General features: G+C 35.7%; 1 protein-coding gene across 1 annotated transcript; it reads right to left on the reverse strand.

Moving 5' to 3' along the window:
- Positions 1-6900: 6900 nt before the first annotated feature.
- On the reverse strand, positions 6901-19426 carry LOC144447126 (DDB1- and CUL4-associated factor 11-like). Its single transcript, XM_078137031.1, has 15 exons — positions 19248-19426; positions 16508-16605; positions 14898-14929; positions 14195-14290; positions 13599-13666; positions 12996-13199; positions 12578-12621; positions 11871-11994; positions 11360-11417; positions 10948-11133; positions 10395-10548; positions 9364-9476; positions 8895-8934; positions 7687-7793; positions 6901-7074 (listed from the first exon to the last, which is right to left on the reverse strand). The coding sequence occupies exons 1-15, from the start codon at positions 19352-19354 to the stop codon at positions 6901-6903; spliced, it is 1605 nt and encodes a 534-aa protein (XP_077993157.1). The 5' UTR covers positions 19355-19426.
- Positions 19427-19588: the final 162 nt, after the last annotated feature.

A 19588-nucleotide genomic window follows, 5' to 3' on the forward strand; every position in this document is an offset into this window, starting at 1 on the left:
ATTGATTCACAGGAAAATGAAATAATCAGCAATTGATAATCAGGGATGTAGATAAGAGCCGGTAGCCAGCAACATTAACCGCCTACTCTGCAATGTTTTGCCGGCTGCTTTTTTAGAAATTTTTTCAAAATTGTTTGTGTCAACCAGTATATTTCCGTTGTTGGGCAGATTCATGGGTCTGCTTCATATAAATAGCACTGCTTGCTACTTTTCATATTTGACTAGCTACTTTTAAAATTACGTACATCCCTGACAAAAACAAATGATAAGGAACATTTTACCATGCATAAACACTACTTATACCATGATCATTCTGCATTTTGACAATGTGCCTGTAGAAGTCACTCGTTTTGTGTGCTAAAACTTTGTATCTAAATTTTCTTTCTGCAGTGTCATTATATTCCTTATATTTCCTAAATTAAGCTTTTGCAGGCATGATTATATCTGTTCAATATCTTTCTTCATTCGGCTGGAAAATACTTGACAAATAGGTTTTGCCACTACAAGTTCTCGACTCATTGCAACAAGGTCTATTTTGTCACTCATATTTTCCTAGGCTGGAATAAGAAAAATACTTAGAAATAATATCTATGGAAAAATATGCACACACTGTATAGTTTATACAATAATCAAGATTATCATATGTATATAGACAGATTTCTTGTATTATTTTTTATCGTTCAGTTTGTTTGGGGCAGTGATTGGTGTCTTTGTTGAGAGTCAATCTTTAGGGATTCTTTTATACTTAACATAGTGAGGGGTGATCAAGTGAATGAGCATTCAGAGATATGCATACTTTAATAACAGTGAATGGTAGTCATACACATACACATACAACAACAAAGGTTAGGGGTAGTCAAGTGAATGAACATTGAGAAATGCACGTACTCTTAAGAATAGTGAGGGTTAGTCAAGTGAATGAACATTCAAAAATGCACATACTCTTAGAATAGTGAGGGGTAGTCAAGTGAATTAACTTTCAAAAATAAACACACTTTAACAATAGTTAGGGGGTAGTCAAGTGAATGAGTATTCAAAAGTAAAAAAGAAATATGCATAGCAAACATGGCCATAGCCAAGCAAAGTTATATTTTGCAGTTCTCTTACAATGCCATTCGTGGTACGTGTATTTTTACATGCCGTTTTCTTGGGCATCACGGTGATTGGGGTTATCTTTGAAAGTCAGTCTTCAGGGGTTCTTTTATACCTATCTTCAAAAACAGTTTCATAGCGTTGTCCTTTTTTGAAAGGTGTGTGTCTCACGTATTGAGCACAAGTTTTGGGTGTTTTCTGTTGAACATTCTGTTAATTCAGTAACTCAAGATCTAATTGTCTACTGGCATTCCTAATGTGTATAATTATGTCCCACCTTTGAAGTCAACTTTTACCATGACTGGTCAAATTTTGAGAATTTTTACAAGTTAATGGAATCAATTTTTACAGAAATCTGAAAATCGTAATAAATTGACTTTTATCAGGAATGTATAGTGATTGTTGTTTGTGTTATGAAATACATACATTTGATTGTAACCAAACAGATTGTGTGTATGTGTGTAAGGGAGGCCTTACTTATTTCTATGTTTGACCTGACCGACCCAATAATTCTTCAATCTAGTGAAATAATTTTTTTTAAACTGCGCCCTCTATGGCAGGATGACAAAAAATTTCAAAATGTCACCAATGGTAAGATGGTGAACCCACAAGTTCGTATCTGGGCAAAAGATATTCATTGCCAAAATTCAGGGCCAGCAAATGGTTCAAAGTTTCTTTATGACATTACTGCCATTTCTATGTTATTCAGACTAATGATAATGAATTGAAAGCATTATCAACTGTACACATGCACTTACTTTTTCAAAATAATTTTTTTAACCTACTGACCCATCCTTTGAAGATGTTACATTGCGAAACATAGAAGAATGAGTAAGGCCGTCCTAATCAGTGAATTCACTGTAGGAATTATGGTGTATGTGTTGGTTGGTTGTTGGTATCTGTATGATTCTCTATGGTTAACTTCAAGGACCGCCTTATCAAATGAAAGTAAATTTGTGTGCCAAACAGAACACTGTAAATTTGAAGTTTTTGTTTGCACACTTCAGTCATTGTCAACAAACTGTAATCTGAAGAGTGAGTCAATCCGTTGACAAAAACTGAAGTGTGCTGACGAAAATGTTGGGTACGATTGTAAGTTTGTGTTTGGAGCAAAAGTTTACTTTTGAATTGAATTGAATTTATTTGGCAATAAAATATAGTAAAAACATACATATAAAAGTATTGCCGAGAATATTTCCATTGTGGTCCTCGATAATGGTACAATGATTTAGCAACACAGATTTCTCATTGTAATATTCAGATTATTTCAAAGCAGATTGCAAAGACACAGAATGATGTACATGCACAACATGGACACTACTGTCAAAGACACTCAAACCACGTCATACAAATAAATAATACACAACATATACTGTTACATGTATAAAATTTCACTTTATTTTTCATTCAAATCATGAAAACTATACCAAAGAGTTACAATGTAGTCTTACTTGTAAAAGGGCATAAACTGAGTTTATTTGCTATTGACAAAACTCATACCTGATATTCAGCCATTCAATGACATAATTTAGTATGTAATATATATATATATATATATATATATATATATATATATATATATATATATATATATATATATATATATATATATATATATATATATATATATATATATATATATATATATATATATATATATATATATATATATATATATATATATATATATATATATATATATATATATATATATATATATATATATATATATATATATACACACACAAGAAAATGTCATGGTAACCCTATGTCATCAACTGTGCTAACAATGCCAGAAACCATGTGGCCATATTTCATTGGGAACACCATTTTCAGGCAATAAAGGTATTTTCATAAACTTTGGGTTCTGGAGAGTCATTTCATGCTTTCACATCACATAAATTTCACAGAATTTACCAAGCAACACCAAATTGAAACTCTATTTCATCTTCATTATCCAACCAGTGGTCCACTGTTGACTCATAAACTTAACATACATTCATATGTATTAGTTGAACAATGAACATAGTAAGCACTTAGGAGTCATGAATATTCATGTGAAATCATGAAATTACTCGCCAGAATCTACACTTTATGTAAATTCTTGTATTTCATAGCGTGGCATTTCATTTAACATTCTACACTGATAATGGATAGAAGTATTTATAAATGTGTATAAAATAAAATCAGATAAACTCAGTTTGTGCCCTTTTACAGTGAAATTCAACTGACCAGTGTGAAAGGAATAGACACAACTGTGATTTTCAAGATAAACTCAATTGATAAGACCCCTGTATATAAACAATTACACTCTTTAGAAAGTTGAATTCAAACAATCAATGCCAAGTGTGGTATCTGATAACAGGAGGTCGTAAAATACAAAACACCAATATCTAGACTGAGTGAAGATGACCTACCTAGAAACACCATTTTTAGACAATCTTGCAATACAATAGCTTGAACCTTAAATTGAGATTGAACACAAGACATCTATTTTATGACCTCCTGTTATCAGATACCACACTTGGCATTGATTGTTTGAGAATTGGACTTTCCAAAGAGTGTAATTGTTTACATACAGGAATCTCATCAATATTGAGTTTATCTTTAAAATCACAGTTGTGGCTACTCCTTTCACACTGGTCATTTGAATTTCATTGTAATAATGGTATATCATTACAACTCATGTTGAAAACTTGTAAAATGCACAAATCTACGGTAGGACTATCATGAACTTTACTTGTTTTAATGAATCAATCTCCTTATCTTACATACAGTAAATAAAAATACAAGAACTTGACTTTCTTGTAAGCGAACCCCTACCTATTATATACATCAGGCAACACCCAAGTCAATGGTAAAGAGCTTTACAAATTAACTGCTCTTTACTTGAAGCAACTTTTTATTATACATCAAAATGTTATCTGTGAAAGAAGAATCAATATGCCATATTGAGGTTACCAAGGTGATAAAGGATTTCATGGTTTGGCCACTAGGAGTGCTGGTTTCTGTTGTTGTTGTTTTTTTTTGTTTTTTGTTTTTGTAAAAAATTTTAGGGGTGCTGTTTGCATTCTGTTTTGGGGCTGGAAGTGAGGGCCAGAATAGTTGAGTATTGTAGTGTACAGACAGCAGACATGAAGTTGCAACTCATTTTACTATTGTTGTTCTCACTACACTGTTTTATTAGCAACTACTGATAATCAAAACATGCCTAACCACTACTGTACTGCATTAGTTCTTCTACACACATTTTGTTCACACTTTGCGCCTTGCCATGCAATCAGCGGCCATATGCAAATTTTATCCCCCACTTTGCCAAATCTTGGGTGTCCCTTTTAAGATCTTTACCTACAAAATCACCAGAGCCTCAAGTTAACAGAATATGGCGTATTAATGAAGTCACCATCACGTGTACCATTTCTGGGTACTTCTGAATTAGATATACCATCAGTGTGTTTGCTAAAGGGTGGTATTAGTACGTAAAATCTACCAGAGCTCCCCAAATCACTTTATCACCGTTCCCAAACAAAATGTGGTACAAATGGTAAATTATGTAAGTTTTACCGTGTTTCTTCCATTCTGTTCCAAATCTTAGTAAAAATACTGACCATGTATTCAGTGTAATACACAAAGGCTAGAAAAATTTTGCTACATTAAAAACAATATGCCACATTTCACTTCAAAACTTTACGGCACTCCTAGTGCCTGAAATAGACAATCTTCTGGTTTTGTTCATAACCAGACTACAGCTTTCATTTACCATAGAACCCAGTCATATACATCATGTATATGAAATCAAATGAAAGCTTCAAACCTAAAATACAAACTACAATAGCACTTGGACACAGATGGCTAGTTTTTCCAACCTGCAATACAGTTTTTACTAAGTATGCAAATCAGCAGTCAGGTACATAATAGAGCAAAATCAATTATGCAAATGAGCTTATTAATATGTAAATATGTGCAACAAATATGAGCAAAATCACACACAGATGTTGTATTATACTATATCTCTGTATGATGCAAATTAATTTGAAAATGTGTTCAGTATCAACCACTCAAAATGACTTAAACATAATTATGATCTATATCAGTGAATCAAATCAACATGTGATCTACATCAACCAATGCAATTAACATGCGATTCATATTAACCAATCATATCAACATGTGATCATCATCAGCCAAATTAACATGTGATCTATATTAACCAATCAAATTCATTTTCAAATGAGATCCTTGTCAACATATATTATCACACTACTCCAGATTAGAACTGCACCACACATACACTTATGCCAACAACCAAAACTTGTTTGTCTATCACACATGATCAGTTTTCAATGGTCAATGTATGAAATGTAATTATTGTGATATCAGAACAAAGAATTTCGTATCTAAACAAGTGATATTTCCGCTGCTCTAGAAAACAAACTCTGTAATAATGTCTATCTCTACTCTTCCAGTTCAATATGCTCAACCACAATGTCTCAATCTAATCACATGATTACTATAACATTGTCAAATTGTCATTAACACAAACAGACATTTGTCAAACTTCTCTTCTCTGTCTGGTTACAGATTTCTTTCAAAACAGTCTCTTTAAACATTTTGGGTAAATATAGGGTGTTTATATTTATCAGGGTTATTTCTGTTATTTGAAACGGTGGGAAAGCAGTTAAGGAATTGTATCACATACAGAGCATTGCAGCTTAGTGTTCACTGGCTATGTTTGATACAAAGAAAGATAAGAAACTACACACGCTATTCTTTAAGATAGCAAGATTCAATAAATGCAGTTTTTTGCTAAATTTAGTCTCAAAACAAATTAGCATGTAGACATCAAAATATTGGTGCCCACATGTCTCCGTGTAGTTGCAGTACATTTAATTGGTTTATTTCATTTAGACAAAATGTAGCAAGAAATTGCGACCTTGCTACCTTGTACAGAATATGCAGTTTCTTACTGGTTTCTGTGTGGTTGATTCAAACTGAGCCAGTGAACACTAACCTGCAATGTGCTGTATTTCGAAGCATTTGCATGTTATGGTGTTTGTAGACTGAGCTTATTATTGGATTATTGCATCCGATGAGGTTAGAATTAATTGGCCGTTACCATACCACAAAAACCCAATTCTTCTCATCACACTGGCTTATTTAGCAATCATGCTGTCATGTTACCAATAGCAACAATATGGACAGTGAGAATTGATGATTAAATATGATTAATTGACAGTAACCACATTAGCACAAAATCAGGCATGTTCTATAAGTCACTGTGCTCTCTCTATGTGTGTGTGCTTGATTCAATGCGTCATGTATTTGTGTTTATACTGTGAAGCCATTACATTACAGGAATATGATGATCACATGTACTGGCCAGTTCAAAATGGCAAAGTGTTATTCATTTGTTGTCATGACAACTAAATTGAATGGTCCATTATGATAACTAAAACGATCAGCCTAAAAACAATATTGAATTCTTAAGCATTGCTGTGACAACTGAATTAATCAGTATTGTGTTGTCAAGACAACTATCTCGGTCAGTCTACTGTAGTGAACAGTCCAGTGTTGTCATGACAACTATAAAGTGAGCAGTCCAGTGTTGTCAGGACGATGGAATCAATAAGTCTTATATTGTCATGGCAACTGCATAAATCAATGAAATAATGTTTTTTTCTAAAAGACATGATATTATAATGAATTTCATTATCAGATGTCACCAGTCAGACTCTGGACTGCCATATCGTACGTAACCCTGACTTGTAAATGTTACTTTCAACTTTTGACACATCTCACGTTTAAAAATTAAATGTCAAGATAAACTCTGGGTCTTCTCCTTGACATTCCTGCTAGAGATGACAATAAATGGACACTGTCGGAATCACTGTCATCATCTGAGTTTTTATCATCTTCGTCAGAGTCACTGGAATCATGGTACTTTTTACTGGAATATTCCCACTTGCCAACAGAACCATCCCACTGTAGATAAAGAAACTCACTGTCAAATTCACATTTTGTTCTTAATACTTCACAGAACTGGGAAATTGCAGCTGGTAGGGAGGGAGGGAGGGAGGTAGGTAGGAAGGAAGGGAGGGGGAGGGGAGGGGGTAATTGTATAGAAGCGACCATTTCTGGTAGGCGATAGGCATCAGGTTTTATGTTAGGGGTCAAATTAAAAAATTTTGGTTCACTCATGTTGTGTTTAGACCAAAGTTACGGAGCGCCAGCAAGTACAGCTTTGCCAAATGGCGCTAGGAAGTTGAATGACAAGATGGCTGACAGCAAGTGAATGTAATTATACAGTACTTGGAAAGAGAGTGCCAACTATTGATGGAAAGTGGAAAGGCATTGTTAAGTAGATACAAGAAGCAGAATGATAAAAACTCACATTCCTTTCTCTAACCTAACTGTTAGAAGAGTTTCACCTTCTTTTTTCTTTAGTCATGTATGACTACAAAAACAGTTTGAATCTTGACAAGTTTCACACCTTCAACTTAAAAGCACTAAATTACGCAACAAATTGTAGTAGTAAGATGATCAATGAAATCAGCCGTTCTTAAGTCAGTAAAACTACACAGAATATAAACTTACGGATGTACTCATAATGTTCATATCTGATGGATGCCATGATACGTCACGGACACACGCCTTCTGACCTTGAAGCTTGGAAATCATCTTACCAGTTAGTACATCATATACTGAAATGACAAAATATAATTATATTTTATTTATCAATGTGAATGGATGCCTGCAATATCAATGGATGCCGACAAAACATAATGTTCACATCATATAATGAAACAAGTCATTGAGAATGACATAGTCCCCGCTACGATTGGGTTTTAAGGAACTGGCAGTTTATGTTGTCATTTTCTTGATATCACTACTCTGATCACGCAACAACACTTGTGAACCTAAATCAAACAGACTTAGATATGTTGTGTCTGCTCGTTGGACATGGGATATGCCTACTCTTCAAGATGACGTGATGGAATAAACCATTCAACAATAAAGGATGGGTCGGGTATGGGGGGGGGGGGGGGATGTTCAAGCATGTCTGAGTTATGGCTTTGGACATGGAAAATTAGCAAACAAAATGGCTGCCAGGAAGCCATATTGGATCGTATCACGATGCAAATGGATGAGCACATGTATGTCATAGAACACTGTCCTAATACCAACTTTGAATGAGATCTGTTCAAGTATGTCTGAGTTATGGCTTTGGACATAGAAAATTTGCAAACAAAATGGCTGCCAGGTGGCCATATTGGATCGTATCACGACAACAATGAATATGCACATGTATGTCATAAAACACTGTCCTAATGCCAACTTTGAATGAGATCTGTTCAAGCATGTCTGAGTTATGGCCTTGGACATGGAAAATTCGCAAACAAAATGGCTGCTAGGCGGCCATATTGGATCGTATCATGAAACAAATTGACGTGCATATGTATGCCATTGTATGTTGCCCCTTTACCAAGTTTGAAAAAAATCGGTCCAGGCATCTCCAAGAAATGGCTCTGGACGGACGGACGCACGGACAGACGGACACACGGACAGACGGAACCCAATCCATAAGTCCCCGTTCCGGACTTCGTCCGGCGGGGACTAAAAAGAATAGGGATATCTGTATTCACAATGGATGACCTGCAAAGCCATTATAAACTAGAATGAGAAAATATTGTATATTTATTCGGGAATGGGTGGGCACAGTTACATACGAGAATTTAGAATTATGCAGCGCTACTAACTTAGCAGTTTATGTTAAACTGTGAGATATGAGATTGCATACTTACTAACAACACTTCCTGTAGCACAGCCAGTATAGATGTACTTCTGTATAAAGTGAAATGAGAACAAACATGGTATCAACAATTTGTATGGAAATGTACATGTTAATCATTAAGATATTTGAATCAAAATTTATGTATATAAAGCCCCAGTAGTTGTAATTAAAATTATATTTTTCACAATATCTGTTGTTTTAAAACTTTTTCCATCTTGTTGTACTAACTGTAGCTTGTATGATCAAGGAGTGATCAACTCTATCAATATCATAAATATTTACAATTTGGGTATTATATTAACTAAGATGCAATGAATCGCCATAGGCATGGGTGAAAAATATTAGGTGTAGGTGTAGATCGCAAACACAAGTGCATACAAACTGGACACACAGGGCCCATTCTTGTAGTTTTTCACAGTGAAGCATGTTGAGCTAATAAAGACTGTAGTATGATTTCATAAATTAAAACAGTCATTTACCTGTCCTGTAGTGAATTCTGGTGAGAAATGACACCGAATGAGAGTCTGTAAAACACCATGACCTCTGTAAGTCATCAAAGAGGTATCTCCTGGGATAGTGGTGTGTCTCTTGGCTGTAATGAAATCAACACAGAGGTTATTAATGATCATGGTGCGACTCTTGGTTACAATAAAACTTGCGTATTTTGAAGACCGACAGTTGTGAAGTTACTTCATACTCTGTAGACAATAGAAAGTTAAACCATGGCACAGTGGCTGTCAACACTTGAACTGAGTCTCTAGACGTGGTACGACAGTTTTGAAGATATTGCACTTTGTGAATCGCATTACAAAATTGACTATTTTGGGAAAGAAATGGTCAAGCCCTGAAATACATAGATGTATATGGTGTATCACCTTTGTGTTTGGTTTAAAAAAGATAGTCAATACATGACTGAGTAATGGATGCAGATACATATATACAGACAGACAGACAGACAGACACACATGTACAGATGAAGTCCATTCCTATATCCCCTCAAGGTGGTACCTGTTGATGTTATTAAACACAGACACAGACACCATATGCTACAGAGACAGACAGACAGACAGACAGACAGACAGACAGACAGACAGACAGACAGACAGACAGACAGACAGACAGACAAATAACGTCTGTTCCTATAGCCGGTACCTGTTGAGGTTACTAAACACAGGCACTACACTCGACAGACAGACAGACAAACAGACAAACAGACAGACAGACAGACAGACAGACAGACAGACTCACAGACACATGGAAGGATGGAATACATTCCTGTTGCACCGTCTGGTCATACATGTACCTGCAGGGGCACTTCTTTTGAGGTTATTAGTAGACAGTACACAGACAGACAGACACATGGACAACAGATAGACAGACACATGGACAGATGGAATCGCCACCCCCCCCCCCCCCCCCCAAAAAAAAAAAAAGTTGTTGCTGATATAATACTAACAGTTTCAGAATGACAACAAACAAGAATTGATAGTTATGCTTTAAGAGTACTCACATCTCCTTGGTACCTGTTGCCATCTATAGTCCCAGTGTTGCTGGGCAACAGCTCGTCTAGAAGCCTCAACACAATCAGGTGATGAACATTTCCTCACATCCCATAATTTTATGCTCTGATCTTTGGAATTTGATATCAGGTGTCTACTATCACCCTGTTGACATGCAAAAAACAATTCATTATACTTTAAAATATGTTTTGTGTAAGGTGGACAGTGGAAGAGAAAACATCTTGCAAACAAGATTGCCTTTCTCAAGACTTAAGTACAATTAGCAAATCTCATCATAGAGTCTATCGGGTATATATGTATACTAATGCTATCTGTATGGCTGGCAAAACACTATGGGTTGTACATTTTGAAAGATCTCACATTTGAGTATATATATGCAAAGTTTAAGTTTTGACAACTTTCATTTTTGAATCTACGTATGCAATGTGATTTGTATGGCTTGCAAGTACACCCAACTGATTTTACATTTTTGAGAGAACTCACCTTAGAGTCTATATATGCAATACCATCTGTATGGCCAGCAAATGTACCCACTGTACTCACCTTGGAGTCTATATATGCAATACCATCTGTATGGCCAGCAAATGTACCCACTGGTTGTACATTGGCTTCATGTAACATACGTCTATCCCATACTTTACATAAACCATCATCACCACCAGAGTACAGGATCTGTGATGAACCGTCAGCAAATGTTACTGCATTTATATCATCTTCATGTGCATCAATCTGAAACAAGGGAACACAAAAACAGCAAATAAAATCTCTGCATTTCAGTAATTCATAGTCATTTACATCATCAAAAAGTTATTGTCACAAACTATTTTTTGTTGCCTCAACATGCTTTTAAAGTGCACAAACCAATGTCAAGGGTGGTAGGGATATACTTAGTAACTACCAAGTTCAAATACCGCCTGACATAGTATATTATGAAGTATGTATAGTAGAAACTAACCTTGGTTGTTCTTTCATTTCGTTCTCTGTCGTAGATATACAGACATCCATCATTAGCTCTGCAATGAAAGGATAACATAATGATAAAGATCACCAACTGAGTAATCATATCATATCATATTACAGCTAGAAAAGGCCAATTGCCTATGAGCTGATCAAATGTGAAACTGTCCAAAAAACAATCAATCACCAAAACATATATTAAGTAACAAAGTGTGTGTGTGAATTACTTCATGGTCCAAGTGTTCATCACAAAGTTCAAGGTTTTTTTTGCAGAGTTCAGAGTTCAATCCTACCCTCCCCATCTACATGCTTGAAAAACTAGGTATTTAGTTTGGATTTTTTTATTCAAAAAACACCTTTACCATGTTTTCTTACTTGAAATACACATGAAGCACACATGAAACATACCTGAAGGTACATGGAACATAATGGAATATATATAAAATACACAACAGTTGTGGAAACTGAACTACATATTACTGTAGCATTTTTAAGTCAGTGTGACTTACCCAGCCAAGATTTCTTTATTATCACTTGAAAACTGAATTGAGAAGGCACAGAATCTTGTATCCCCAGGTTGGAGGTCAAGTGCATCATGTACGTCATGATCACCATATACATTGCATATGTGGACTAGGAGGAGGGATAAAAACAGTCATTGAACTTAAAGGCATGTGTTGGATTAGGAGAAAAACAGTTGTCTTGAAGAGCTATCGAAAAAAGTTGATCCTAAATAAATGTATGATCCTAAGTAATCCTTGGCTCCAATGATGGGCACTAGTGTGAAAACCTGGGATTGAATATTGGGCCTTTATTATACATGTATGAAGAGAGTGATAAATCTGGTACCACATACTGAATTTACTCAACTGACTAATTGCTAGACTGACTGTAAAATATGCAATGATATCGCGCTATCCTCAATGGCCTTGCTTTTGACCTTGGTCTTGCTCTTGTGGAAGGGGTTGGCGGATGTGTGAGGGCGCTCTGACAGTTAACTATTAACTCACCACATGCTGTATATTTGTATGATTATAAATACATGTATGTTCAGCATATTGTACCACAAAAAAGTCTGCATCTTTTTCTTTTTGTAAACCACATTGGCCATGTAGTGAAATATAACAGAGATAGTTTTGACAATATATTTCCTATTTTCTCTTATCTACACAACCATTTCTTGGCAACATGAACAATAAGTATGGTAAATACTTACTACATTCAGACCAGCTAGAGTACATAATATAGTTACCATCTGGACTGTAAATATAAATATTGGGGATACATGTTAAGAAACTTATGGCAAATAATAAATAAAGTTGATTTTGTGAAAGTTCAAATGACATTGTATATATCGTAACCGGTAGAAAAATTACATGAAATGCAAGGGAATTATAGTTTGTTACCACAAATATGTATCTCATAAAAGTATTTTAAACATAGCCACATTATATGCGTTGAATCTTTGTGTCATGTACAAATCTTTGTATACCATCTATCCTAAAGAAACAGACTAGGTATAGAAATCTATGTACTTCAGTGAAGTTTACCAGATTTACCAGTCTCTGTTACCAATGTTCCAAAACTATGTTATTCATAAGCATACTTCCAGTACAGACACATGATTTACTTACCTGAATGCAGTGTCTAGAATACTCCAGCCAACATCTCTGGCTCGAATACTTTTAAAGAGATGGAATCCACCTTTGTTGGTATCGTACAGTCTTATGTTTTGGTCTTGACATGCAGTGAGGAAGACTTCACCACTCTCTGAGTAACTACCACAGAACGCTTTGTGGTGATACCGCGTTTTCATGTGGATTTTGTTTGGTAAATAACTAGAAATAAATGGATAGGAGAAATGAGAATGTATTAATGTAGAGTCAGTATGTTTGTCATTCAATGATGTCACTGAAGGACATTCAAAAACCAATCTAATGAAATCACTGAGCTACACATAATCATCCAATGAAGTCACTGAAGTACAATTAATAGTCATCCAATGAAGTCACTGATGCATATTTAGTCATCCAATGAAGTTACTGCCACATATTTAATTTTCCAATTAATTCACTGGAGTACATTTTTCACAGTCATCCAATGAAGTCACTGAAGTATAGCTAGCCATCCAATGAAGGTAATGAAGTATATCTAGCTATCCAATCCTATAACACATCAAGTTCTAGTATCAATTTCAAACCTGACAGAACAGTTCAAAATAAAACAAGTCTACTCACTTTGAAGAAATGACTGAGCAATCTGCCTTGGAAAATCTACCATGGCTTCTACACCTTCCTATCTCACGCTGTCCATGTAACCAAAATACAAACACAGTATAAATGAATTAATACGACAAGACATGACTTTAGAAATCTGGAAATGATGTGAAGTGTCTTGCAATAGCAGCATGTTCTGTTGTGAGTCATATCCCAAAGCTGTGTAGAATGCTAAGATTCTTACCTATTTTACCACCCCTTAATGTAAACATTTCACAATATCCAATGTTCTGTATATTTTAACTTTTTTTGTAGCTTTTGTATGTTTTCATTGCTTCTACCTTGACATTATTTTGCAATATATTGTACTGAATCATATTGTATGTTTACTCTTTGTCTTGATGGATTGTTTTCATGATTTCAAAAACACCAACATATCCCTTCAACATAATATGTATTTTGACGTTCTGATGGATTTGGTTTTTTTTGTCGACGTATGAGGGACTCAATGGAGAAGCAACACTGTGTTAAAAACACTTGTTTACCCTGGATAAAGATATTTCATAATACCAGTAAAAATAGTGATAAAGTACTCTAATACATGCAAGTTGACATACCTGTTGTAACATTGCAGGAATACTATATGCAGTCATTGGTTTACCATCATGATTTAAACCATCTCTTCTGAGCATTTCCTGTTTCAGTTCACTAGCCTATGGGAGTTGATGACACAAGTCAGATGGTAGATACTACAGTACTACCTGTATATCTGATACAAAGAACACTATTGCTATCTTACCGTGTGAACAACCCACCTCGCCCCACCCCAGTATTGTTGCCATCTCTGTACATTGTAAAAGCACCATCTTATCCCAGAGATTGGTGATCTGGTTTGATATTGCTGTTTGCCTAAAAACGGCAGCATGACAAGTTTCTGTCTGGGCTACAGTTATCTCAAATGTATGGAATACCATTACAACACTGTCCATGCAAAATGGCACCTTTCCTCTGTAGTAATTTGATACTTAATGCATTTTTGAATTCAGAATAATTTTGCACATCGTTGCTTTTTTGTGTGTGAGGCCTCAAGGATCGAGTCTAAATTGGAACTTCACACAACTATAAAGGTTTTCTTTGATAGAACGTCAAAAGAACAAAGTGTGTAGTATATGTAAATACAAAACATACCCAAAATGACTTCCTTTCTGTAGAAGTGTTTTTGATGATATAGGATTGGAAGTATGCTACCATAAATGGAAAACAAAATGTCTATACTCCTATAAATTAATTATAATAAAGAGCAAAGTAAACAGAACTTACATCAATCTTGGTTGTGTCAGGATTGAGGTCAACTGTCAATATAAAACAAATCAATTTATTAAAATCACCAGAAAATGTTTGTATGCAGTAACTGTACCCCTACATGTATTGTAAGAACATCACATGACACCTACATCAAAGTTGTAAGGACCGCTGTAGGTCTTTTATCTATCTTGTCAATGAATTTAGTATGTTTCACTATTTTCCTTTCATGGGGTCAATATAATCGCTATCAAATCTGAGAGTGGTCAATACTATTTCAGCAACTTGTGGGGTTTGGCGGGGTTTCTACAGACATTGGTGATATCAAGGTAAATTAATCGTTTTTCTACCAGGGGATAAATTGACCAAGATTCTTAACATTACCCACACTGTGAAAATAAAATTGTGTAGAAAACATAAAACAGTAAAGCCGTAGTGTGGATCTGTTCATTCAACATACAAGATATACCTCAGGTATATATTTAAATATTGTTTATTTTCAGTCGTTTGAATTTGTAAACAGACTAAAATGGTCCAGTTGTATGTGTTCATTTATTGTAATGGGTTTGAGCACACAGTTCAATAGATTGTAAGATACGTTGTGTCACTCTACCCTAATCATCCTGGTCCTAAAGAAGGTGTTGGCCGATGTGTGAGGGCGCCCTATCACAGTCTACCTTACAGACTAAGAATTCAACTATACGGAAAGTAAACATTAACAAGGTTATACATGTATACATGTAACTGAAGTTATAACTTATATATAATAAATTATATATAATGTCAAAATAATATCACACTGTAAGTGAAAAGTATGTAACAAAGTTGAATTGTTCATAGACCCAGACTATGTTTGTCCTGTAAATACTACTCTGGCAACTGAGGTATCTGTTTACAAAGATAAGATGCACATGAAGTAAAACTATAGTTGTTCGATGTGTTCCAAAAAATGTACACTGCAAGATCACAGATGTCATCAGAAATGCCACCCTACTGTGATACAAATAAACTAATATCCTTTCAATTGCTTACATCAACTTGTCATAACGATAATTTTAGTTTGTGACTTTCTTAGTAAATTGAGACCTCGGTTGCCAGAGTAGTAAATTCATTGAACCAGCTGTTCTCATGTTTATTTGAAAACTAAGCATAAATGGAATGTTGTCTGGTCTTAGCAATTACATTTAACAGCTTAAGAAATTTAAATCAAGAAATAAAGATGTTTGCATCAAATAATGCTTGGGTTTGTATTTTTGCCAAACCTTTGACCCCTTAAAGCCTGACATCTTATATTTAAAGTTTGATTATATAGAGTTACAGAAACCAAGTCATTAAAGGGTTAACCAACTATGAGGAAGTGAAACTCATATTTACTGCACAGTCTGTTTTTTCTAATGGTGTCTTTCTTGGTAGATGATTATGACTATGTAGTGATAACCCCGGTCCACTATAATCTACATACCTTGACTGTCACACCCTCCACATGTCCTCTCACATATGGCACAGAAAATACTGGTAGATATACCCACCATGATCACAACCAATGCCGTCACCAAGTACACAAGGAAACCATGGCAACAAAAGAAAGTATTGAAATAAACAACAAATTACTGGAAGTAAACACATACCTTCTGGATTACACTCAATGGTATCATCATCACTATCTGAGCCAGCATGTAGTAATTCGATTCCTGAATCTTCTGACTGAATTAGTCGAATCTGACCACTAGAGAGGATTGGATTGGAAACAGTGTCAACCACATTACATTTCTTTTTCGATTGCTAGCCCCTGGCAGCATGATATTAAGCTAGCTTGGTAACATTGGGTTGGTGCAACACACGCTGGTGAGGTGTTATTGCCAGCCCTGTGTTCATACTGAGCTAGCTTGGTGTTATCATTGGGCTGGTGCAACACACGCTGGTGAGGTGTTATTGCCAGCCCTGTGATAGTATTGAGCTAGCTTGGTGTTAACATAGGGCTGGTGCAACACACGCTGGTGAGGTGTTATTGCCAGCCCTGTGTTCATACTGAGCTAGCTTGGTAACATTGGGCTGGTGCAACACACGCTGGTGAGGTGTTATTGCCAGCCCTGTGATAGTATTGAGCTAGCTTGGTGTTAACATAGGGCTGGTGCAACACATGCTGGTGAGGTGTTATTGCCAGCCCTGTGTTCATACTGAGCTAGCTTGGTGTTAACATAGGGCTGGTGCAGACATTAAGTAGCGCTTCCAGTTGCTAACACATGCTGGTGAGGTGTTATTGCCGCCCAGTGTTAGTACTGAGCTAGCTTGGTTGCATGCCCTTTGAATTACTAACACATGCTGGTGGGGTGTTAATGCCAGCCCAGTGCTAGCCTGGTGTTAACATACATGTATGGTTGGTTGCATGCATAATGCCATTAACCCTTCAACTTGCTAACCCATGACAGTGAGGTGTTCTTGAAAGTCCAGTGTTAGTACTGAGCTAGCCTGGTGTCAACATGGAGCTTCTGCAGGCATTAACATTAACTCTTCCAGTTGCTAACACATACTGGTAACTAAGGTGTTATTGCCAGCTGGCCCTGTGTTAACATTGGTAACATATGGCTGGTGGAGGCCTCAGACCACTAAAAGAATTCTTAGTCATATGAGTGTAGGCTTATGGACTGTAGTGAGGTGTGCCTGTCAGCACAGTGTTAGCAATGAGCTAGTCCTCAAGACCACTAATCGTTAGTGGTCTGAGGCTAGTCCAATGCTATCACAATAGGAGACCAAAATCACACAAATTTGTTGTTGGGTACCATACAGGTGTCCGCTCGTACTAAATCAGTTCAACTTCAACTACCCTAACAATGTGATAAAATAATACTTGGTTGTTATATCATAAACAAGGACAATATGATAAATAATTATGTAAACATAAAAAGTCTCTGCTTTTGATTAGATAAAACCTTTTCATTTATTTATCTTTTTTTGATGTTCTGCTCCCTCATGCATGTGACCTTCTGGAGATCAGAACTGTTCAAAAAAATTATGTTATAAGAAAGTTCCCTTTCATATGTTTCTATTCACACATACTTTTAAAGTGACCATATTGATGACAAACAGGTATTTATTTTGAATTTGAATTTACAAAACAACTCTACTAGGTTTCTTACTTGAAAAAAAACAACAACACTGTGAAACAGCACAGACCTTGTCAGTGTTTGTAACTTAATGAATTGCAAGATATTGAAAAAAAATGTAAAATGTCACTGTAAAATAAACTTTTCACACATTTTTTTTTATCTTTTTGCAATTTATTGAGTTCCATACAGACACTGGTTTATGCTGATTCACATTGTTTTTTTCAGGAAGGAAAAACTGGTACATTTGTTTTATAGATTAAGTATCCAAAACAAATACGCCATTTGTCATCCATTGGTCACGTTTAATAATTTATTTCAGATTACTGTAAAAGGTCCCTTCTTCAAGGCTGAATGTCAAAAAAACCAAACTATTTTTAACTTTACTATCAGATTGAAAACACAGCACACACGAGTGCAAATACCCCTGAGTACCCACAATGGAACTTACACAGAATGGGATTCTGTAATTTCAACATACAGCTATCTGAAACAGCAAATTTCTGTAAAGTGACACTGTGATATCATTCACTTTTTAAGTTTTAGTGTACAATGAACGACAGTGCCTTCATTTGCATGCGCTATGCAGATGTGCACTGAAGTGCAAATACCACTAGTACATTGTATCTGGTGCACATAATCACTTGTACTGCACATAGTCATAGGGAAAGTATCCACCAATGCAATTGATGTAATTTTTTCAGGACACAGAGTCAACATACATATAATGTTTAGCCTTGAAAATACTGCTTTGCATTGTAATATTATGCAATGACTAAATCATAATGTTATAACTTATATAAGTTATAAATGATATAAGTTATAACATACATAAATTGGCCTATGGTATTATTGTTTATACATACAATGTATCTACACATATAAACATTTCCACGCTTTAGATTTTCAAAGAAGTATTATTGCTATTGTTTAATTTACACATTAATATAAATCACAGAGAGATGCATAGATGGATCGTGTATTGCAGTACATGCATTTAACTGCATAAATCATATTCAGAATCAATAATATGATCTCCGAGATTGCAACACTAAGTTTGGCGAGATAAACACGTTTATATGATAATCATTTATTTACTGCAACGTGGGTAGATTATTGTAAATTTACGCCATCCCTAGCTGCAGCAACTGTGGTGTTTGGACCGCAACCGCTTCGGTTGTACCGTCAGTAACGCAAAAAAGAGGAACGATCTAAACACGACAGTTGATGCAACTACGTACGTACGCCATCTCTGTCCGTTTACCTCCGTAGTAAATATGCCAAAACTGTCGCTAGGTCAGGTTCGTTCTCGCCTGTTTCGTCATCTCTTGGGTTGCTACTGGCTCCACTGCTTGTGTTCCGCGAACCCATACTGTAAGTTGCATAGATCGATCGTATACACGGGTAACTGTTTTGAGTTGATGTTGTAAGCGCAGGTATTATTTGCAAACGACAGCGGCCATATTACTATAGCTCTTAGTCATCATACTGATCAACCATTTCAGAGTTACCCATCCTCCTTTGTAATATCTCCGCTGAGGACGTACCTCATGTACCTAGCCTAGTGTTGTCGCAATGGAAGGTGGGAAATAAGGACAGGTCGGT

The sequence above is a fragment of the Glandiceps talaboti genome, chromosome 16, assembly GCF_964340395.1.
Source record: "Glandiceps talaboti chromosome 16, keGlaTala1.1, whole genome shotgun sequence".
NCBI lineage: Eukaryota > Metazoa > Hemichordata > Enteropneusta > Spengelidae > Glandiceps > Glandiceps talaboti.

What these genes read in the sequence shown, in the direction of transcription:
- LOC144447126 (XM_078137031.1), bottom strand. Translation starts at nt 19,354, where the DNA reads ATGGGTTCGCGGAACACAAGCAGTGGAGCCAGTAGCAACCCAAGAGAT. An exon ending in TGCTCAGTCATTTCTTCAAA is followed by an intron (nt 13,200 to 13,598) that starts GTGAGTAGACTT and finishes ATTTATTTCTAG; the next exon opens with TTATTTACCAAACAAAATCC. An exon ending in TGAACATTATGAGTACATCC is followed by an intron (nt 7,075 to 7,686) that starts GTAAGTTTATAT and finishes CTTTATCTACAG; the next exon opens with TGGGATGGTTCTGTTGGCAA.